The following is a 23,760-nucleotide window of genomic DNA, read 5'->3' on the forward strand; positions in this document are numbered from 1 at the left end:
CAAATTGTTTGGTCTGCTCGGCAATCGCGCACGCCGTCGTGCTTTATTGCGCGCTCTATGGCCTGCCTCAGAGGCAAGGCCTTTTGTGCGCACCATGCACGCGCGGTCACGCTAAGTATGGACGCGGCCTTAGAGTCCAATCCCAATTACAGTCTACTTCTTGTAAGTAGGATTCCAATGTTAGTGAATTGGGCTAACAGGTGGTCACCTGATCAGCCATTGTGTTTATTTTAATTAACTGTGTTTTATTTCATGTGTTGATTTTATTAAATTGTATCTTTTTTTCACTTCAGTGGCCAGAACTCACGTTTGTATTCTAATTTTCATGTAGTGTGGCCCATATTTATATATTTCACACTCTTTAGCCACCACCATAGTCATATTCTTTGGTTGCATGTGTTTTATCTGACCGGATCGGTCAGACGACTTGTTTGGCAGCCACTGATAGTCTCATTTGTCAACTGGATAGTCCTCACAATATGCCCTAGTAGTTTATATTTTTCTACATTTTGTATCACACATTTAGTATTAGCAGTACAATTCTTTTTTCCTCACTTACATCATTTTATTTATTATAATTTTTTCCTTTTTTTAATAAAGGGAGACACTTTGCAAATATACAGAGATACACCACACATATAAACAAAAAACATATTAACAACTCGTAATGATGCCGCAACGGGACACTATTGGTGCCAACCAAAAACATGGAGGTTGGGCGGGAATCACTTTCAGGTGCTGTGGCAGGAGAGAAGTACCGCCCCCCAGGTAATATACCCAGGGGCTGTCCCTCCCCCTGACACAGCCCAATGCCCATCCAGGGGGGGCACCATCGCTCATGTGCCGACCATTCCCTAGGGCTCATGGCTAACTTAATCACCCTTAGTTTTTGTTTAGAATGTGTCCTGCGATATTACTTTCCCTGCCAGATAATGACGGAATTATTCTCCACTTTTGACTGTCTGGAAAATGTTGATGTAATTATTAAAACAACGGAAAAGAAGAACACAGGAAAAAATCCCACACACAAATATCGTAAATCCCCCTGGTACGTTTGAGTACCATGGAAACATTAAAAGTAGGAACAAAAATGGTACAAATCATATTGATATATATGGGACGGCTTATCTAGAACTAAAGTGAACTGAGGACAGTGGCATATTTAATACAATAAAAGCAGCGGATTTACACCTTTTTTTTGTAACCAAATTTCAGTATAAGTGTTTAAAAATTATAATTAACTTCTAACATTTCCACCTAAGGCTGCGTCCCCGCTGGTGCTGACTGCGCTCATGCTTGAGAGCTGTGACGTCACCAACTCTCTAAGCATGAGCGCTGGGTGTCCTGACTATTTTGCAAGTGGGGTGGGGGGGTGGGGGGTAGTGGGGGGTTGGCATTGTGGGCATGTTGAGATTGCAAAGTAAAAGCGGCAAGCGCCAAGCGCACAGCATGGTCTGCGCCAGCATGGGCACAGCCATAGACAGATGCTTTGGAGGTGATTTTTGTTATCTAATGTCTTTTGGTGACAAGCAATCAAGAAGCCAGTGTCCCTGAAATTAAGCAACACATTCATTTTCACAATATAAAGACAAGTAAGACCGTTACTTTTAAGCAGCTGAATCTGACGTCCATTTGGAGCCCCGAATCCCCAGAGTTTAAACATGCTATGCTCCCTGATTTTAATATGTGGGAGAACCAACTGCACCTTTCCCGATAGGAGCTGAAATGAATGCGGCACAGCTCTGGGGACCCCCTGCTTCCCACTCAGGGGACCCCCTGCATCCCAGAAGCGGCAGATCATGGTGGTGCTGCTGCTTTTATGTGTTAACTCAGCCTGATGCTGCTTGGTTGGCTGTGCATCAAGTCACTCCCCTCAGGCAGCCTGAGCCAATAAACCACGTGTGTGTGTGTGTGTGTGTGTGTGTGTGTGTGTGTGTGTGTGTGTGTGTGTGTGTGTGTGTGTGTGTGTGTGTGTGTGTGTGTGTGTGTGTGTGTGTGTGTGTGTGTGTGTGTGTGTGTGTGTGTGTGTGTGTGTGTGTGTGTGTGTGTGTGTGTGTGTGTGTGTGTCTCACTGACAGCCAGTCTGTTTCCCTGGAAACTGAATTGCATCTGAGAAATAGGTGATCATTTCCAGGTCACTTGCAGCTCAGCTGTAGGAACAGGAAGTAGAGAGATGACAACAGTTTCCGGATTGGGCATGCACAGTGCACGCTGCTGCGGGGATTAGCAGTGCTCAGCAGAGGGGAATACCCAAATCAAGTACAGTGGGATATGTGAAGTATGTATGCCAGTGTTCAGAGGTTAGCCTCTTCTAACAGAAATATCTATTCATGCACAAGTAGTAGAGGCTGAACATGGCATGTACTTTAATGCATCTCGGGAACAGTTGGATCCTAGCAAGTCCACAGGAAGGAAAGGTAAAGAAAATGTTTATTTGTAGGCAAGCGTTGATGTGATCCTGCTGTTCAATGTAAACACAGTTCAGAGCGGGACCAATTGAACCCTTTACAAATGTATGATTCCCTACAACCCCCTAAAAATGCACTGTGACTTTATCCCATCTACTGTACTTGAAAACACTATTGCTGTGGTTGGTCTTATATGTTATGAATAAACTGTATTACATATAATGTATAAAAACATAGTATAATATTTAATCTCCTTTTTGAATGGATACATTTTAAAATGGAAGAATTCAAGATCAGCCATTATTACATTTGTTCTTGGAACCCCTGGTAACATCTGGCACAACCCCGGGGTTGGTGTCAGAAGAAAAAAGAAACCTATGTGCACTCGCTAATCACTAAATAGGGCAAGGAAGCATTCAATCCTAGGGAAACCCCTATATAGTCACTCACTAAAATACTAAAAATAACTTTATTAAACAACTATGCAAATGAGACATAATGTACTTGGATAAAAAAATACAAGGATTGCCGCATAAGTAGAGCATTGAATAAGTCTAAACCTAACCATATATGTATGATTCTATAGGTAGTGGATAGACATGGGGAATAGGTACAGTATCAGTAGGAAATCCAGTCATGTGTATACCAATATGTACACTGAGCACCTAGCATCTCTAAAGAACACAACAAATGTAATCGAGTCCCATGCAACCAAGTTATAAATAGACACAGTCCCTATGTCAAATGAATGGCTAACACCATAGTGATGCGCAGGTACACATAATAAGCATATACTTGGTGTCCACGGAACTGTGTCCAGGCCGTTCTTAGATGTATCAGTCAACAACACAACAACTCCTCTAACTAGGGATAATTAGTATCCTGCGTGCCGTAGGGCATATAGACAGAGGAATACAACCTGATGGTGACACGGGTTCGTGCTCAGGCAGTGCTGTGCGGTATACACTTTCTCCTACTCAGCTCATGCGCTCCCTGATGACGTCATCACGGTGACGTCATTAAAAACCGACGCACGTTTCACGCCTACCAGGCGCTTTCTCAAGGTAAGGGGAGTGGTGTGTCTATATGCCCTACGGCACGCAGGATACTAATTATCCCTAGTACATACACCTATAATCATATATTATCTGTAACTGTTCATGAAATGTCTTTATTATGTATAACACTGTTCATTTAATGTAACCATGTATTTGTCATCATAACTCTGTGCCCAGGACATACTTGAAAACAAGAGGTAACTCTCAATGTATTACTTCCTGGTAAAACATTTTCTAAATAAATTAATAATCTTGTGTATTAATGAAAATATTTTCTCCCATTAGGTGGAACACTGAAGTGAAGAGCATTCTTTGAAAAAGCCATGAATGTTTGGGTCACTTTCAATCATCTGAGCCAAGTATAGTGTATTAATCAGGATGCTTGTACGAAAGGTTTGTGTCATTGTATCAAAGAGAAAGATCGATGTATGTCCTTTAATGTTAAGCCGCGTCCATGGCGAGCGCGACCGCGCGTGGCCAAAAAGGCGTGCCTGTATGAGGCAGGCCATAGACCGCGCGCAATGAGAAGCGCCGGCGCTCGCGATCCATGAGCAGACAAATGTGTTTCTGTCACGTGACGGCCGTGTCACGTGAGCGGATCACCCAATGAGGGCGAACCTGCTCCGTGACGTCATGGCTGCCTCCGACACGCCTTCCGGTCGTGTTTACCCCGAGGTCACAAATCGCTACAGGCGCACGCGCACTCATCATGGCCGCGGCCGTAGTGCGTAATAAAAGTAACAAAACTACGTTAGTGTGTAAAACAAATGCACAAATCCTGCGTTCCTCCCAAATTGGCTTACAATTTATTAGTGAAATTCTACATTTTGGTCGTACGTCTAATAAATTACCCATTTAATGTAATGAAATGTCTTTGTATGTAATATGTTTACCCTGATCACCTAATCGGGTATCTGTCATCATTACTCTGTGCCCAGGACATACTTCAAAACGAGAGGTAACTCTCAATGTATTACTTCCTAGTAACACATTTTTATAAATAAAAAATAAAAAAATGTAGTTGCATCTATAGATCATAAAATTATTCAAGCCTGCTATCCCCGTCAAGGTAAACTACATTTCAGCAGGTACCAATACTAAATGTATATATTTTCTTATTGTCCTGTGGACTGAACTTGGTGAAATATGTAAAAGTGATTAAAGCTGCAGTTCAAGCTGCCGTTTAAAAAAAAAATTCTCCATTTAATATGTGCATCAATACAATCTGAACACTGAGACAAGTGATTGACTAAGTAGCCGATCGATCCGTTCTCCTGTGATCGATCGGCGAAGATTCGGCTTGGGGGTTCACTAAATGGCTGTCAGTGCAGCAGAAGAGTACCCAAGATGCAAAGTTGTGTGTGGACGATCATGTGACCAGGCAGTCACTAGATTTATTTATTAAATGTTTTACCAGGAAGTAATGCATTGAGTTACCTCTCGTTTTCAAGTATGTCCTGTTCATAGAGTTATGATTTCAAACATACAATTGGTGCACTGCTAGAGAGAGGGCAGGGCTCAAAAAGGGATGTGCCAGAGCCTGTTTCAGAAGTGGAAGGGGATGTGACTTTGTAAATAGTTTTGAAGTGAAACTTCTTTAGTGGCACCTCTGATGGGATAAAACTGGATAGATGGGCGAAATGTGAAACGGAAGTGACGTCATGTAATGGACGCCGCTCCGCTCACACGCCCCCTGTCACATGTGGCGGCGGCGGCGGCGGCGCCGCTCCTAATCGCCGCCGCACCCCTCACCCTCCCACACACCCCTCACCCTCCCACACACCCCACACCCAGTTGCTCACATGCGGCGGCGATAGCCCCCGCTCCTAACTGCCGCTGTTGCGCCGCCCGCTGCCATGCCGCGCGCCACGCATGCGCAGAAGCGGCTGGCAGCGGCGCCGTTCCCCGCCCACTGCCATGCCGCGCGCCACGCATGCGCAGAAGCGTCTGGCAGTGGCGCCGTTCCATGCCCGCTGCCATGCCGATGGACAGGAGCAGGGAGGCTGGCGCCGGCGTCGCTCCTAACAGCCTGTGAATAGGGTGGTTTGAGCGCGCCGCCGGGGGGTGGGGAAGGGGGGAGCTTGAGCGTGCCGCCGGGTTGTGGGGAAGGGGGGAGCTTGAGTGCACCGCCGGGGGGTGGGGAAGGGGGGAGCTTGAGTGTGCCGCTGGGGGGTGGGGAAGGGGGGAGCTTGAGCGCGCCGCCAGGGGGCGGGGGGGGGTATCTGCTCAGAAGACTCAGACTGAGCCCCCCGGGTCCGCAGCTCCGCCGGGGGTGGGGGGAGTCAGGAGAGAGGGGGCAGGACACAGACAGAGAGACATACGGTGTGTACACACAGAGAGATACACATACACTGACTGACAGACACACACACACACTGACAGACACGCTCACACTGACAGACACACATTGACTGACACATACACACACTGACACACACACTGACTGACACACACACACACACACTTACTCTGACGCACACACACACACTGACTGACACACACACACACACACACACTTACTATGACGCACGCACACACTTTGACGCACGCACACACTCTGACGCACGCGCACACACTCTGACGCACGCGCACACACTCTGACGCACGCGCACACACTCTGACGCATGCGCACACACTCTGACGCACGCGCACACACTCTGACGCACACACACGCGCACACTCTAACGCATGCACGCGCACACTGACACACTGACACACGCACGCACACCCAGTGATGTACCGAACACCGCCCCTGAATGATGTGCCTATTCCTTCCCCCCCACTGTGAGCTCCCCCACCTGCTCAACATTCATGATGCTGGTACTGCTGCCAATAAACACATACACACACACACTGACGCATGCACACTTTGACGCACGCGCATGCACACTGACTGTCACACATACGCACGCACACTGACTGAAACACATACGCACGCACACTGACTGAAACACATACGCACGCACACTGACTGACACACATACACTCACTGACTGACACACATACACACACTGACTGACACACATACACACACTGACTGACACACATACACACACTGACCGACACAGAGAGACACTCACACAACACAGAGAGAGAGACATACACTGACACACACACACACACACACACACACACACACACACACACACACACACACACACACATTGACTGACACACACACACACACTGACTGACACACATGCACACACTGACACACATGCACACACTGACACACATGCACACACTGACTGACACAAATACACACACTGACCGACACACATACACACACTGACCGGTACAGATACATACACTGACCGGCACAGATACATACACTGACTGACACACACACAAACAAACACACATACATACTCTCTGACTGACACACATACGTACTCATTGACTGACACACATACATACTCACTGACTGACACACTGACACATACACTGACTGACACATGTGTGCCGAGCACGCGCGTTATAAGTCAATTTCTGTGACAAAAGTCTAAGAAGTTTCACTTACTATGCGCGTGCACAGCACACACAGCTTTTTTTTTTTGTTTGTTTTTAAATGCTACAAGTTTTTTCTGATAGTACAGAACTGATTAAAAAAACCACGTAGGATATTGCTTGAGCTGCAGCTATAAAGGGGTAAATGAATGAAGCATAATGCGATCTGTGATTCAGTGCCATTAAAAACTGGCAAAAGCCAGAAACCACGTTGGTGTGCAACAAAAAAAATCTGGTTTCCAATTGGTTCTTTGTTTCAGGTGTCTGAAGTCCCAATGGAGTCCACTCTTCATGAGATGGTTGTACACGCGGCTGCGCGCCATGCGGACAGAAACGCCGTGTGTTTTCACAGTTACGAACAGCCTCCGGTTTTCTACACCTACAGGAAGATGATGCAGCTGGCTCAGGAACTAACCGTTTTCCTGAAATCCCATTGTAGTGATAGAAAAAAATGCCAAATAGGTCTCTACTGCCATCCAGGGATCAACCTGCCATCTTGGATTTTGGGGTAAGACGAGCTGATTTTTAGAATTTTACAAATGTTTTTGTTTGTACTACACACAAGGCATTGGCGTGATTACATGTTGCAGTTACCTTCAGGTCTGATAGATTCAAGTAAATACATAATGGTATTTCATCTCTTTACTGCCTGTAACGCATTGTGGCATCTTTGGAAGTGATGGTAGTAAGTATTTTAGGTTATTACTTCATTTGACATTCATGGTCAATGTCAACAGAAGTCATATAATTGTGAATCTTTTGCGTAGTTTAAATAACATGCAGGTCTTAACCCTTCACTGTGTGGAAGGGCGAAATCCTTCCTGTATCGCAATGCTTTGCAAAGGTTACATGGGTGCCTGTGTAACAATGCTTTGCAAATGTTGTATAAAGAGTATCACCTTTCAATGATGAATGAATGAAATGAACGAAACGGCTTAATGAATCAATGTAACGTAAGTGTGAACAGAAGTTTGTTTTGACAAATTCCTCCATTTTCTGTTTGTGTCAAATGTAAGAAAACGTTTGATGCAGATTTGTTGGTAGGAAAGTTTACGCAACTTCAGACCTGGCAGATTATTTGACACAAAAACAAGATGGAAAGAGGATGCATGCAGACGCAGAGTTTGATATATCTTATTATGTGTCATGTAACTCCTCCCTAACTCCTCCTATTGACACTCCCCAAATTGCAATCTGACGCACACGGAGCAAAACTTGGAGTAAAGACATTGATACGTTAATGCAGAGAGACGGAAAAGGACACAATTAGCTTACTTTTTGCTCCGAATTTTCTGGAACGCGTCGCCTCCAGTGAGCCAATAAAAACAGCAGCGAATGCTTAATTTTTTTTTTTTACATAATGTATTGGAGAACATTTGAACATGCTTCATATTTGCCTGTGGTCCAGAGCAATAATGCCCAATAAATCAATATTTGCCTCTGTTTCTTGACAGCATTCTCCAGATCCCTGCTGCTTATTGTCCTATAGATCCAGGTGCTCCATCGCATTTGAACTCCTATTTAATGGGAAGGTGTAGCCTGAAATTCGTGCTGGTTGAAAAGGACAAAGTAGAGGTGGGTAGAAAATATTTAGCAAGGTAAGGGGTGAATAGTGGATTCATTTTTTTTTTCATGGTATGGTTGGTGAGAGTTGCCGGGAAATTTAAAGACATCAAAGGGATTAGCTAAAATTAATTATTTAGCTTACTGCAGTAGGGCAAATTGAAAGCCTCGTCTGGAATCACTTCTCCCCAACGTGACAAATACATGCTATTGCCTTCCAATTATGTCATAGCGACACAGGTCTCGCAAGAACCCTCAAGACCTCCTGCATTTCCAGTTTGGAGGATTATTTACAAATCCAAAAGGAATCCCATATGGTGCTAGTACTGCCAGAAGTGAAATTCAATAGATAAGCTGGTGACTACAAGAAGATTTTAATGTTGCATTCTGCCCAAATGAAGGTACAGTACATACTAGATTTTGAATGAGTTGCAGGGGGTATATATAATGTCCCACCAGTATACAAGCAGCTCCACACTTACACCAGTCATCCTGCTTAACTGGCTCTGTCTGTCAGGAAAACATAATTATGCAAGGAACTCCAAACAAAATGTAGATGGCACAGTCACGAGAGGAGTATATCAGTAATCAGTTTTAACATTATAAAGAGTGTTTCTATAATTAACCTCTTCGCAGTCCGAGCTGCCCCAGGCCATACGGATTAGCCATCTGGCTGCTTCTTTATTAGTCCAAAGTATAACCCATTCTGTACCGTCTGTTTTTTTTGTCAGAAGTTCCAGGGGCTCTTCCCCGGCTGGACAGAACAAGATTCTTCAGCAGTGCACCATCTTGATTTAACACTCTTTGAGGTTGAGAGAGATGACAACGCAGTGGTCTTGCCAACGAGCGATGACCTTGATGAGCTTGGAACCTTGAAAGTAAGAAGCAGCCGTCATCAAGATATAACCAGGGCCCAGAGATGTACAGGGAGCCGGACATGCAGGGAGGACTTGGTCATCCGCAAAGAACATTGTTTAGCTTATGTTTTACACACCTCAGGGACAACGGGGGTCCCCAAAATTGTCAGTGTACCTCATCAATGCATCGTGCCCAATATTCACCATCTTCGGTAAGTTATTTACAAACGGATATGAATGGTGAGCGTAATTGGTTTGACTACATGCTAAAGGGAGCATTCACTCAAAACACAAGTGATTTATTGGTTCACTGATAGTTATTTCTTAATCCATTATTATTTAATCTTCTTGGGTATAACTTAAATGTATTTGCTTTATTAGATTCATTGCGATCGCGCTGATTCGACATCCCCGCACGGAAATCCCCATGGAGCCCAATGGAGCATTGAATCGGCGTTATCACACTTTATTGAATAAGCTTAATGTGTAACCACATTATTTCTGAGCTTCCGTGGCTATACCCTGGGGATCATTTAAAGCTGTTTGATCGCCTGATTCCAAAGAGCGCAAACTACCATACTACATTCAGGAAGACATATGATAGGGGGCAGGTTTGGGGGTAAGGATTTATCTTTCGGGTCACAGTTTGCAAATGATAAACCTCACAAACAATTCCAGCAAATCAGGTGGATTTTTGAAAAGGATTTTAAATCAATTAAAGAGTTACTGTATGTATCAGTGTTTGGGGGGGGGGGGGTAGAGTAGATTGTGTGAATCCGGCATGATTCATGTGTGAGTGGAGGTGTGTGTCAGTGTGAATGTGGAGCTGAGTGCTTATTGTATGTATTTTTAAGTATGAGCAAATATATATGCATGATGTAGTAGTGTATGTATAATTCAGAGCATGTTAGTGTTGCTATATAAATCTGGGTGTTTTATAGTGTGTGTATAGGGGTATTACTATATCATTTTTTACTTATATCAGGATTTACTTATGTGTACATGTTTTCCACCATCTAGTGGGGCTGCCATTTTTATTTTGGTTCATATTGACTGAAAATGATATAAAAGACCTAAAAAGGATAAGGTTGGAGTTGTGGTCATGGCAGCGTCCATGTGCGCTGATCTCTCCCTTCTGTACTTCATGTTCTTTGCTTGTCCACTCTATTTATACGGCCATTATTTTTTATAAAGTAGCTGGAGCAGAGATTTGGATCTTGCACACACAAATACTGTCAAACGTTGCACCACACAGAGAAGGTAACACCCAAAACAGCAATCCAATGGACATTGCTAAAATAAACATACTTCACTTTCTCTGTTTGTCTCTCTCCTTCTCTCCAAATTTCAGGTTCTGGACGAACTTTATAAAGTTAATCAAACCAAAGCCGAGTGGCAGAATTGTCATGCTTTTGCACACTTTTTTAATATAAAATATTCGAAAAAACTTTTGCAGGTTTGAGAAATAGAAACGTTTGAGCAAAAATGTGCAGTCTGAGCTGTGACACTTTAGCCCGTCTCCAATCTCTGATATGGTTTATTGCAAAGCGATCGTGCAATAACTGCCATGGACTTTTAATGCCCGTTGCTGCGAGATCACGTGCAATACAGTAATTCACATCAGTGGTTCGGGTTGGAGTATCACGGCTGTGGAATCCTGCACCTCTGGAACTGTTTCCAAACAGCCAAAGCAAAGGACCGGATTTGTTGGAAATATTATCTTGTGTATTATAGATGACTCTGCTGTCAAAAAACATTATTTCTTCAAAAGGTTTGGTAATTATTAATGAATTTTGGAGCTAGCCATTTTTGAATTTTTGGAGCTAGCCATTCAAAAATGAAAGTAAAGAAATGAATCCATGTTATGCATCAGTTGTGTAATCCTGATTAGATAACGTATAAGAATTATTTTTTAACTAGGTCTCTTACTACGTTATTAAATATGTTTTACTGATGCTTTCCAATAGGTCAATTTTCAGCATAACCCCAGATGACCTCGTGTTCCTGGCCTCCCCTCTGACATTTGATCCATCTGTCATTGAGCTGTTCCTTGCTTTATCCAGTGGAGCTTCTCTTCTAGTTGTGCCAAACACCATTAAAATGATGCCTCACAGGCTGTGTGACCTTCTATTTCACCAGCATAGAGTGACAGTGCTGCAGGTAAGACCCAGAGATCAATTAAGAGAGGTGACAGGCACCCATTTTTCAGAAAATGTAAAATCCTTTACTCGGGAGGGAGATTGGGTAAAGAGTGTAAATCTTTTCCCCATACAATGCGATTTCAGGCATAACCAAATGAAAGCAGTGCTCATATACACAAGACGGGTTTTAACCTATCACATTCCCAACACTCATCCATTGTATGCTATTTATAGTCCTCCTTCTGCCACTTCCTTACTTGGTGGATAAATCTGTTTTAGTCTCTGTAGCAAAGTCTTTAAAACAAAGCATTCTCTTTTTAGTTCGTTCCATGATTACCTTCCTTGTGCAGATGTATTTTGAGCGTGTCTTCTCTTCTCCCCTTTAGTATTCAGCAAATAGGGTATTTCCTACAAGTGAAATACTCATGTTGCAGCTGTCACTGCTCATTACTATGCCCAGTAAGGTTTTTACTGTACTTGCAACTAACTTAACTGTGTGCTTCATTCTTCATAGTCGCATTTTGGACAGTTGGACAGTGTTTGCGACACTGTGTGCTCATTTGCATGTCATTTCCCAGAATCCCTAGCTGCATTGGAAGCATTGTATGCTAAGAGATAATGGTGAAAAGCAGAGTCACAGAATTGTCTGAAACATGTGACTGTGCTCATAAGTGACATTTTTATTTCATGTACTTTTGGAGCTGCAATGTTTGTAAATTCCTAATTCTTTACAGTTGTGTTGATTTAAAATGTAGACGTGAAAGCTCAGATTTGACATGCTGTTTTACAGCCTGACACAATGCTAGCACCTGTGATCCAGCCCTGGGGCCGTTCCGACTTGCTTACAAAAGGGCTCGAAAGTGCAGGGTTTCACCTGAATATTTCTCGACTTTCTTCGTTCTTCATTTGAAGATCAAAATAAATGGCCAAATAACAATACAGAATGTGTAAACGAGACCGCAGTCACCTATATATATCTATTCAATGGAAATGATTGGTGCTTAGAGGGTAAACTATAGGATATTAACAGTGTTGATCAAAAAGAATTTGATCAGAAAGGTTTCCCCCTTTATACAGCACTTAAAACATATATAGTCTACTGATGGACAAAAACAAATGGTCCTGCAGATATGCTGCGGAAAACTGGTAAGTATCCAAGAATCACCGTGGAAATCAAAAATAATAAAATTGTATTACGTCTACATAGATCATTAAAAATACAGATACATTATTAAATGTATCCCTCCTCCCCCTGATGAAGCGTGGTGAACACGTGAAACGTGCATCGGGAACGTAGGGCGTCACATTGGATGTATCATTGGGCTTTTCTGTCTTTTGTTGTTTTCTATTTAGGTAACGCCGACTTTCCTGCGGAGGTTCGGCTCTTGTTCCATCCGCTCATCTGTGCTTTCAAGAGAAACGTCCCTCCGGGTTTTAGCTCTTGGTGGGGAACCATTTCCAGCTGTAAGCACCGTCAGAAGCTGGAGAGAAACGGGGAATAAGACTCACATTTTCAATCTTTATGGCATTACGGAAGTATCAAGCTGGGCGACTTATTATGAGATTTCAGAGAACCTTCTTAGTTCTCGGATAGGGTGAGAAATAGAGCAAAGCCCTTCTTTTTCTTTCTGATTTTGATTAATAATATAAGTGACTACCTCCTACTGTGAATTTGCAATATAATTGAGAGAAAGGAGTGGGCACATACATAGAAATGTATTTAGTCATCAGAAAACCAAGGCTTCGGCGGCAACATGCAGCCTTTCTCAAGGACTTGGGTGACGCCATATATGTAACTATAACTCAGTGGGACAACATTTGCAGGAACTTTAATTTGCTTTCACTTCGTTGTGACTCTACTTTTGGGTCTTAAATGGATTTGCAGCTGTAAAGAACCAGTGTGTTTGTTCCAGTTCAGAACTTTGTGTGAGAGCATTCATTGGTTGCAATGCATTAGAGTGGTATTGGGGTGTGTCAATGTGACAAAAAGTCTCACAAACAGGAACACAATTATCTGCAATCAATTTTCAACAGGTTTATGCTATTGAAAAGGTACAACTAAATAATATATTAATATGAATAATTTTAAAAAGGGTGTGTTTGCATAGAAGGAAAGTAGGGGCACTTTGTACCACCAGTATCCTCATAGTGATGTATTTTGGAATGTAATATTTCTCGGACACACGGGCTTGTGATTTGGAGACTTTACAAATGTGTTTGACAGATGTGAATGGTTTTCTCATGTCTAGGAACGAACCCCCTGTACCCCTTGGCATCCCACTGCACGGGACCACGGTTGAAGTTCAAGATGAGGGAGGCTGTAAAATTGAAGAAGGGGAAGGACAAGTACTTTTAGGTCCTGAAATATTCATTATTTGAGCTATGTTGTTCCCTACATCACTAGTTTTTAACAAGCAGGAAGCAATGCCTGAGATGGTTATGTCTCAAAGGGGAAGCACTTGATTTGTACAAGTTGATCATTAAGGCCTACGGTACTTCCCTTTGGCATACTTGAGGTCCTTAAAGGTGCAATCATTTTTACCCACAGTCACCATCTAATATTCTAGTAAAACGATCTGTCAATCCATCTTTTAACAATTGACTATTGAAAAAACTGAATAGTTAATGCAAAATAAAAGCAATGTTTCGGAATAATTGAGAGTCTCATATATGATGTTGGCCTCGTACTCTCTCCCTGCATCATTGGTAGCAACTCCATAGCCACCGCTGCAAATCTAACCGTCCTTATTGTTGAGCTGGTTTTGCATCTCAACAAAATAGAAAGTGGAGTGTTAGACGGAGAGCTTATTGAATAAGTTGGATGCCGATGCTGTGCATGTCCTTGGCTCATCTACAAGTAGGAAGCTAAAATGGGATTTAATTTTCAAAACTCATTTGTCCTCATACAGCGACAGTGTTTACTTGGCTGCTTATCCAAAAGGCAGTCACACTGCTGAGTTACACAAACATTGTCATAAATGAAATGACAGATTTGCTCTGTGTTATTTCTTACAGTGACACATTTTTTTGCAATCGAGTTGCACGCCTTAGTTGTGAATATTTATTCAACTCGCCTTAAATCACCTTTTTGTTGTATGTATTCTTTTCAGTTATAAATCTGAGCAAAGAAGTAGTTACATTGTTAATCTTCTCAATTTAATTAATCTGACGGTGAAAAAAAAGATAGGAGACGGCATACTTTCTTCAAGACTTGTTAATATTTTTAATTAGCATTGCATTGCCATATGAATACTAGACCTAACAATATAAAGCAACATTTTAGGTGGTGTACATTTCATTCAGTGTTTACATTTGGATGAATAAATATTATTTTCTACTTTCCCCATAGGAATCACATAAGACATAATTCTCTGCTTTTGGTTCTTGAATTCCACAGGAGGGAAAGATCGGATGTGTTTTCTAGACGAAGAAGTGACTTTACCTGGCGGGACAATGAGAGAGACTGGGGATTGGGTGACCGTAAAGGACGGAGACCTGTTTTTCTTGGGACGAAAAGATAATCAGATCAAACGTCACGGCAAACGACTAAATATTGAATATGTACAACAGGTAACTCAACGAGGAGATGCAGGGGCAAGATGCATTGGAGAGTGAAAGATTGACTCCTTTTTATTAGGGTGTTTACAGATACATTTCAAAGTATTACATTGTAGCATATTGTATTTACATGTACATAGGTTATCGTATAATGTCGTATATTTCACTACATATTTGCGATACCCATTTTTCTTTTTCCGAACTTATAACTGGTCTTGATCTAATATCTTGACCATTTAACTCTCAACCTTGTATCATAGCTTGCTTGTGCCTCCCATTCTTTCTTTTAGTTATCGTAATTGTTTAGACGAGGCTCTTCGTTTTTACTTTGCTCTGTCATGATGTTATGTTATGTTGTGATGTAGGACGTTCTCCTTATTTTCGTTTTCCGTCCGGTTTAGTTTACCATCTTATCTTGGGTGTCATCTGAATTTATTCTGTTCTAGCTGGAGAAAAGAGTTTATAATCATCCCCCATTTTTTCTCAAATTTGCCAAACTGATTATCTCCTGCTTGTTCGGTAGATATTTTGTCTATCGTGATCAGTTTGACTAAGAGGGATTTTATAAATTCTAGATTGACTAATTTCTAAGTAATTTTCTGCCAGGGCTTGGTTTGTGTGGACAGTCCTCAGCTTTTTCTGACTGTTACGGGTTTCACATGTTAGGGGAATGTTAAACGTGTGTTAGAATATCATTTATTTGTTTTTATTTATAAAATGTTTTACCAGGAAGTAATACATTGAGAATTACCTCTCGTTTTCAAGTATGTCCTGGGCATAGAGTTAAGATGACAAATACATGGCTACATAAGTTATATAAGAAACGTGAGTGTCGATATTTAGTGTTTCTTTCACATTAAAAGTGATTAGCCCTCAGCCTGCCCGGCCTGTAAACTCGTAATTTCACATCACTGAGGATCAAATGTAGTAATGTTAGTTATATCATTACTGTTGTCGTGGGGGGAGCATGATGTTCCTATTTTTTTTAATTTTAAGCCCCTTGGAGTTCAACGTTCACTCCTCTCCAAGCCAAAACGTTATTAATATCAGCCAAACTCCATGTCATCATAATGTTATGGTCCCGCCCGGGTGTTCCTAGTCCCCACTCTCCATGGAAATGCAGCAATACCGAGAACTAGAATGCACTGGGCTAAGAGTTTTAAACAAATCAGGATATCATGATGGCATTAGTGAGCTTGTTAAATACTGTAGGTTTGACAAGTATGCTCTTTATGCATTATGTTAAAGGGGAGCAGTGCAGTGTTGTTGATTGCTCGCTGAATGGAGAAGTGTTTGTCAGTTAAGTGTTTCCTCTACCCTTGTCTCGCCCCGTCCTTATTAGAGAACAAATGCAGATAAGGGACGGAGCAGAGGGGAAATTGGCCTTTGCAAACTCGTGTTGAACACACAGTATAAAAACAGAGCGAGATCCAAGAAAGGGTCTCTAAAAAGCCCCCAGTAGAAGGCCCCCAAAAAAGAGGAAAAACGTATGACATATCCACTAGGTATTGGTGCCAAGAGCCAGTCGTGGGATTAAAGTGGTCACAGAAAGACTGAATGAAAGTAAACCTCTAATCCTTATTAGACAAGTAGGGTAATTCAGTCCAGGAGAATAATTGGAGGGTATAAATCTCCCCAGAGATAAGTACAAATTGTTTATAGTGTGTGATAGTGCTACAATATACAGAAATTGTAAATAAATACCCCAAGTGAATGGGCAGCTTCATGAGTTAAGAAGAACTACAAAACAAGGCCATTGGATCTAGCACCTGGGTTCTTGTTGGGTTCCAAAGTGTAGATGTTATCCCATGCCAATAGACAATTGAGAAGGAGCTAGTATTGGTAATGAGACTCTATATATTGCCACAATGTCCTGCGGGTGTTTGGGTTTGAGATATAGATATGTTAAAGCTCAGTAATCAGTCTATCCGTGCTGCATCAAATGCCTGCATATGGGAAGACCAGGTTTTAAACTGCTTCTTGAGGACACAATTCAAGTGGCAGGACCGTTTCATATCGCTTGTCGTGATAGAACATATTTTATAAGACAAATCCTAATCCTTACTTTGCATAACCTTCATTGCTGTGCCTAAGGAAAAATAATCACTTCTCTCCACCCGATTCCGAGCCTGTAGTGAAAGCAAGGCCTGGTAGCTGGCGTCACACACGTGGTGTCAGACGCACCATTTTAATTTTGTGTTGCAACTGTTTAGATATTTGTTAGGTAGCTGTTATATAAGCAAAGTTTATTGTAGCCTAATTCTCTATTTTGATAGTACTTATTGTATATGGAATTTTTCCTTTGGCCAGTATTTACCTTAGTTTTTGTTTTTATTTTGAGGAAGGCATTTATATGTAGTAGGCATTTTATTCACTCACAGACACTCTCCACATTCTGCCCTTAGGGCTTTTCATCATCACTATATTATCACAAACTTATTTGCAGCATTTTGTGGTTCTTTACGCTCCTCTCACACACCACTCGCATATCTCTGCCTGTTGTGACTAGAGACAGCCGTTGGGACCAAAGGCATGTTAGTTCTCATTAACTCATGAAACTGCCCATTCACTTGGGGTATTTATTTTAAATTTTTGTATAGCACTATCACACACTACACACAATTTGTACTCGTCTCTGGGGATTCATAACGTCCAATTATTCTCCTGGACTTAATTTCTCTCCTTTTGCGATATGGGTAAGAGGTTTTGTTCCTTCAGTCTCTGTGACCACTTTACTCCCACGACTGGCTCTAGACACCAATACTTTAGTGGATATGTTATCATTTTTTCCTCTTTTTTTATTGTGGCCTGTGAGTGCACTGCAATAGGGGCTTTTTTGAGACCCTTTTTTGGACCTCGCACTGTTTTTACTGTATATTTCCCTTAGGTGCACCAAAGCCCTTATATGTTCTGCATCTGTGTGGATAGGTGGAGCGAGTATTTATTTGTGGGTTTGTTTTGAACACACAGTTGCATCAATCAAAAGGGAGCAGCCAGAGGAAATCAAACCTCTCCCAAGTCTCAGCTCACCATGTTTCCAAAGTAACTTAAGAAATATTTAAAATACTTACAGGTGTTTATTATTAATAACTAGCTGAGAGACCCGGCGTTGCCCGGGATGTGAACTGTGAATAAGTATGTGTAAATGTTGTATTTGAAACTTGTAATGTCATGTGAATGTTATGTAATATTATTGAAAAATGTGTTTGGTGCTCCGGAGTAGCTGCGTGCGTTGTCCGGTGGTTATGTAAGTATGATAGTGGTCTCGGGGGGGGAGGGGGGGAGAGGTTAATGGTGTGTGTGTGTGTGGTTTTTGCGGCCTCCGGAGTAGCTGCGTGCGTTGTCCTGTGGTTATGTAAGTATGATAGGGGTCTCGGGAGGGGGGTGGAGGGGGGAGAGGTTAATGGTGTGTGTGTGTGTGGTTTTTGCGGGCTCCAGAGGAGCTGCGTGCGTTGGCTGTTCGGGTGGGGGGGGAGGGGCTGCGGTAGCGGGAGAGCTGTGGCGTGCGGTCATGGTCTGCATTAGTGTGGGAGGGGGTGGTGGTCGAGGGGGGTGTTTTGAAGAGGCAGTGTCCGTCGGTATGCGCTGCGTGTTCGTGCGGTGTGTGGAGGTGATCGTGCGGTGTTGTGCGAGCGTGTGTAATGTTGGAGTGCTGAAAGCAATGGTTATATAGTTCAGACCTGTACCTGATTACGCAGTTCTGTGGTAGCAGGCGATGAGGGTTTTGTGGGTTGAGAGCTGTGAAGCGTGGCCCCAGAGCAGTGAGGGTTCGTTGCTTTGAAGCGTGGCCCCAGAGCAGTGAGGGTTCGTTGCTTTGAAGCGTGGCCCCAGAGCAGTGAGGGTTCGTTGCTTTGAAGCGTGGTCCCAGAGCAGTGAGGGTTAGGTGCTTTGAAGCGTTCCCAAAGCTCACTGAGGGGTGGGACCGTGTGTCAGTGGTGTTGGCCGCAGGCCAATGAGAGTCAGTGAGGGGTGGGACAGTGTGGCAGTGGTGTTGGCCGCAGGCCAATGAGAGGTGTGTGGGGGCGGGCATGGCCTGAGGCGGAGTGACAGGCCAAAGGTGCAATGCGATTGGCCCTAGGGACACAGGCCATGCAGACAAACATACAGTGCTTTCAGAAATATATAGTAGATAATAATTAAAAAAAAAAAAGAGAGAGTTGCACATAGCCCAGATTTTACCCCTTCATGTCCCCATCTTCAGTACACTTTATCCTAGGAGTGTCTTCTTCTTTAAACAAGCACACACCTGTCATCTGTAATATGGAGGAGTCCAATAAAATGAGGCAAAACGTTTAAAAGACTGTCAGAAATACGGACCAGGCCGGCTGTGTTTCATGGTCCTTGCTGTGTAGCAATTTGTTGTTCTTTAATTGCAGGTAGTGGAAGGTCTCAGCCAAGTGGAAACATGTGCCGTATCATGGTTTGAAGCCAAGCAATTAATCCTGTTTGTCGTACCCAACGGTTCTGTGGCGAAGCGGGTCCTTTGGAAGGAACTGCAGACACATCTACTGAGCCACGCAGTGCCTGATGACATGGTCCTGATAGAAGCCTTACCTTTCACAACACATGGTATGCAATGGTACTAGCAACTACTCAGCTGGATACTAAACGTGACAGTGTGATCAGTGATGGGTGTCTAAGGTCTTTAAATCAGCATGACGTTCCATCTACTTGTTTCTTCTCCCATTATTTAACTTTTTTTTTTTTAAATGAGATTAGATTGAGTCTCAGAATTGCCTTCTGTATCATAAATAGGACGTATCCGGTCTCCAAATATGCTGGTGACTTACAAGTGAAGAATATTGCTAAGTCAGGGTCACATTCGTGTGTTATTAGGCAGTTTATAACACTTTGGCTTTCCTCATTCCAAGTTGCATATTTTTGTTTGTTTTAATATATTTGCAGCATTTGATTACCGTTAAGGAAAAGTAATTACCTAAGTTGCCAAACGTTCGGCAAAGATCATGCTCCCTGGTTTCCCAATATGGCTGACTATGAATCTTTTCTGCAGTCAGTGAAACGCAACTTCCAAAATATAACCTTGTATTACTACGGGTAACAAATTGTGGCTGAGGTGTAAGCTGTAACAATAGACAGTCTCCTGCCAGGAACACTGCAAGAGATCTGGTTGTGATCATTTGTTGCCAAAGATCTTGCACTGGTGGGGAGACGGGAGGGCTTAAAAAGAGGTGCGTTATGGAACTTGCTATAGCAAACAGATGATGCTCAGTACATTAAAACTCATTGAAATGGCATTAAGAGTTGGAAAACAGAACAAAAAATAATGCAATGAGTAGTATCTAATACTACAAAACTGATTTTATATATATATATGTATGTATGTATGTTAGTATTGTTCCGTCTGCAGTCATGAGTATTTTAAGAATCAGCAAATGTATAAAATTATTTTTTTTATAGTAAATCTTATTTTTAAAAAGGTCAGACTGACTACTGGTGGCAATTTCCTTTAATTAAAATGTGTAGTAAAGAAGTTTTTTGCAGCCTATTTTAAGCCTACCTTTCTTAATAAATGATGCACTCACAAGGTCCACCAGTTACTTAATCTGTGCAAGTAAAAGCATAGCAGGGTGGGGTGAAGTTGTGAAAGTCTCAGACTCAGATGTAGGCATTTCCTAACGTTGGATCCTGCGACTACAACCCCAGGTCCTTATATTTCCAGATTTCAGAGTTTATTTTACATAAATCCCATAGGGCTACTATAGTGACCTGAGGCCATCAATGCTTTGCTGGACCCTGTGGTTGCAGTGGGTTAAAAGAAGCATGTTTTACTAATCGCACTAGCAGGGCTAAATACAAGTTTTAGTGCGCATCTGACATTGTGCTCAATAATGTGATCATCTCCATGCATGCATAATGCGAACTATCACTTCACCTTGCTTTCAAAGTTCATGTTTTTGTTTTAATATATATATATACAGGTAAAACAGATGTGTCCAAGTTAAATAGGATATACTGCCACTATTTAAGAAAAAAGAAGACGGGCTGCTTAATACGAGGGGAAGATTTGTGGGATGGCTTGCAGCACATCTGGAAGGTAATGTGTCTGTGGAAATCCAAATGTGTGTAGTTCACAGGCTGTCAAGCTTGCTCACTAGACCATAAGGAGGGTATTAGGAGCCAGCAAAGTCTCATCTTGGGTTCATTTAGCTGTGTGATATTCGTGACGAAAGCATAGAGCTTCAGCACTTCCCAACTGTAATGTTTCTTGAGGTTTTCAATGAGGCAGAGAAAAGAGGTGCAGCAAAAGTCACAACATTATAAATTATTATTGTAATAATAGTATTATTATTTTAAAATTGTTATTGACCCTCAATGCCCAAACCACAGCAAGGAAGTCAGATCAGTCATGAGTCAAAACATTTCTGTAGCATGTAACCTGGTACCCTGCTGAATATGTTACCTAGTTGATAGAGGCAAAGTATCTAATATCCTTAATTATAACACAATATTATAATATGTCATCCAACTACATTGGCCTTGGACAATTTTATTTGCTATTTTCTTCCATGCTAACTTTACTGCAGAACCCGAGACAGATGAGTACAATGTGTCATTGTCACACCAGAAATAGTTTTTTGTATTTCAAAGTACCATCCCCTCTACTTGTTTTTCTTTTTTTACTGGGTTGGAACCAGGGGTCCCCTGGAGCTGAACTGCACTATTTTCAGTTCTGGGGACCCCTCTGTACCCGATTTATAATTACTGGGGAAGTTATCGGGTTCAAATCTATCTCCAAGGGAAACAAAATGGCTGCCAACTCTGAGGCCAATAACAAGTAGCAACACCATTGGTTGTGGCATCCTATAGGGCGGCTATTTAAATCCCCTTTAAAAACCATGAAGTAATGCCGACAACTTCACTGGTAAGTAGTTTGGGAACAGGGCTGTCCCCAGAGCTGAAACTAGAGATGTTCGAACCTTGTACAAAAATGGGGTGTTGGGGTAGATTGCTGCTATAAATATGCAATCTCCCTAAATAAACTTTGCAAAACACAGGAAAGCAGAGTACTCTAAAAATATTCAGCATCTGCGTATTATTTACATATCATCTTTTGAGCTCATTGTGTGTGTGTGTGTGTGTGTGTGTGTGTGTGTGTGTGTGTGTGTGTACCAGTGTGTGTGGGTGGGTGTGTGTGTTTTAATGTGTATCATTTACTAGATGTGTGTGTTCTTTTATATTATAAACCTTGTGGCACCTGACATTGTTTTCTATTCACTCCTTAGTCTGTCCTGGGCTTACCTGATGATTCCCCCTCTGCTCCTAGAGACTCCGTGTTTCTACTCAGCGGTGGTGACTCCTTAATGGCCATAAGATTTCATGAAGAGGTCGAGATTCTGGTTGGCAAACCTGTGCGGGGTCTTGTGGAAGTCATTCTCAGCGATACCATCCTAGATATTCACAGGCACATTTCTAAAGCAGTGTTTCCAAGTGAAGAGCGAAAAACAGACGATACCCGTCAAACCATAACCGGAAATCTGAGCCATATCAACAGAGTGGAATCAAATGGAAAATATCCAGGGAAAAGAAAATATCAAACACAGGAAGGGTCAGAAAAAGAGGTGAATATATTTCTCTCTCTGAGCAAAGGAAATCGGTTATTTGTGAATGTGCCTTTATCTTCTGAACTTGTCTCTCAACTGCTTCAAATGAGACATCGACCAAACCTACAGCTGGCAGACTTGTCAGAAATAGACAGCCCCAGCTGTGAATGCCAAAGGACAAAGAAGACTCATAATATCCCTTGCACTCTAACTTCATCAAGCATGAACTGGACTTGTGATCCAGCTATCACCGTGGAAAGTCTCCCACGTGCACAGGGGCTGTCTCTACGGGTGAGGTGGAAGTCTGACACGGGCAAGTGTGTAGACGCATCACCTATTCTAGTAGGATCAACCAGCAAAGACTCCCCTGTGACAGTGTACATTGGGTCTCATTCTCACAGGATGCAAGCACTTGAGCTACACTCTGGGAAAGTGATGTGGGAAAGAGTGCTGGGAGATCGTATTGAATCTTCTGCATGTATGTCCAAGTGTGGACACTTTCTCCTTGTTGGTATGTATTGTTACACAAGTAGGAAGTCGTATGGGCCGTATGGTTTCTGGGTGTGTGCGTGAGTAGCATGTGAGTAAGTCATATAGAGTTGAGTACAGGTGGTCCACGCTTATCCGAAAGGGAATCCGTCCTGCAAACCGCTGTCGGATAACGTACCGTCGGATAAGTGGTTCTGACAGCGAATAATGCGTTCAGCGTACTGGATTATGCGACGGCGGATAAGCCATTCGACGAAAAATGGACTGTCAGTTCCTGAGGACCACCTCTACTGCAGGCCCATTTGCATACGTGCATAAAAAATATTGTCCACATATTGCCGCGGGTTAAAAGGCCCTTATCGCTGCTTTACGGCGGCCATTTGAACAGGTTGCTTTAAACGCTGATTTTATTTTTCATTTATAGACCCTTAGTGAATCTAGGCCATAGTCCTAAAAAAAGAAAAAGGCAGAGCATTAGAAAAGAGGGATGAGCAATATCCATGGGAGATCAACTAGACATTCTTTGCAGTGGAAATAGTTGTATGTAGTAAATAAGTAAATGATTATGGAATCCATTTTGGATAGTCGGAGAGATTGTCGCTGAAACCTGTATGTGA

General features: G+C 42.4%; 1 protein-coding gene across 3 annotated transcripts in view; it reads left to right on the plus strand.

The window, feature by feature from the left end:
- The first annotated feature begins 2,150 nt into the window (after window positions 1-2,150).
- Window positions 2,151-23,760, plus strand: part of AASDH (aminoadipate-semialdehyde dehydrogenase) — a 34,180-nt gene continuing 12,570 nt past the window's right edge. The window contains exons 1-12 of one of the 3 annotated variants that reach the window (XM_075566151.1): window positions 2,154-2,417; window positions 3,752-3,859; window positions 7,234-7,481; window positions 8,428-8,548; window positions 9,268-9,605; window positions 11,361-11,553; window positions 12,888-13,129; window positions 13,784-13,890; window positions 14,932-15,104; window positions 19,469-19,661; window positions 21,032-21,147; window positions 22,337-23,165. In XM_075566151.1, the coding sequence (XP_075422266.1) occupies window positions 3,845-3,859; window positions 7,234-7,481; window positions 8,428-8,548; window positions 9,268-9,605; window positions 11,361-11,553; window positions 12,888-13,129; window positions 13,784-13,890; window positions 14,932-15,104; window positions 19,469-19,661; window positions 21,032-21,147; window positions 22,337-23,165 (2,575 nt within the window). In that variant the 5' untranslated portion in view covers window positions 2,154-2,417; window positions 3,752-3,844. Of the gene's footprint in view, window positions 2,418-3,751; window positions 3,860-7,233; window positions 7,482-8,427; window positions 8,549-9,267; window positions 9,606-11,360; window positions 11,554-12,887; window positions 13,130-13,783; window positions 13,891-14,931; window positions 15,105-19,468; window positions 19,662-21,031; window positions 21,148-22,336; window positions 23,166-23,760 lie in introns of all 3 variants that reach the window. The other 2 variants (XM_075566161.1, XM_075566142.1) reach the window with 2 other exon arrangements.

Source organism: Ascaphus truei, chromosome 1 (assembly GCF_040206685.1).
Source record: "Ascaphus truei isolate aAscTru1 chromosome 1, aAscTru1.hap1, whole genome shotgun sequence".
Lineage (NCBI taxonomy): Eukaryota > Metazoa > Chordata > Amphibia > Anura > Ascaphidae > Ascaphus > Ascaphus truei.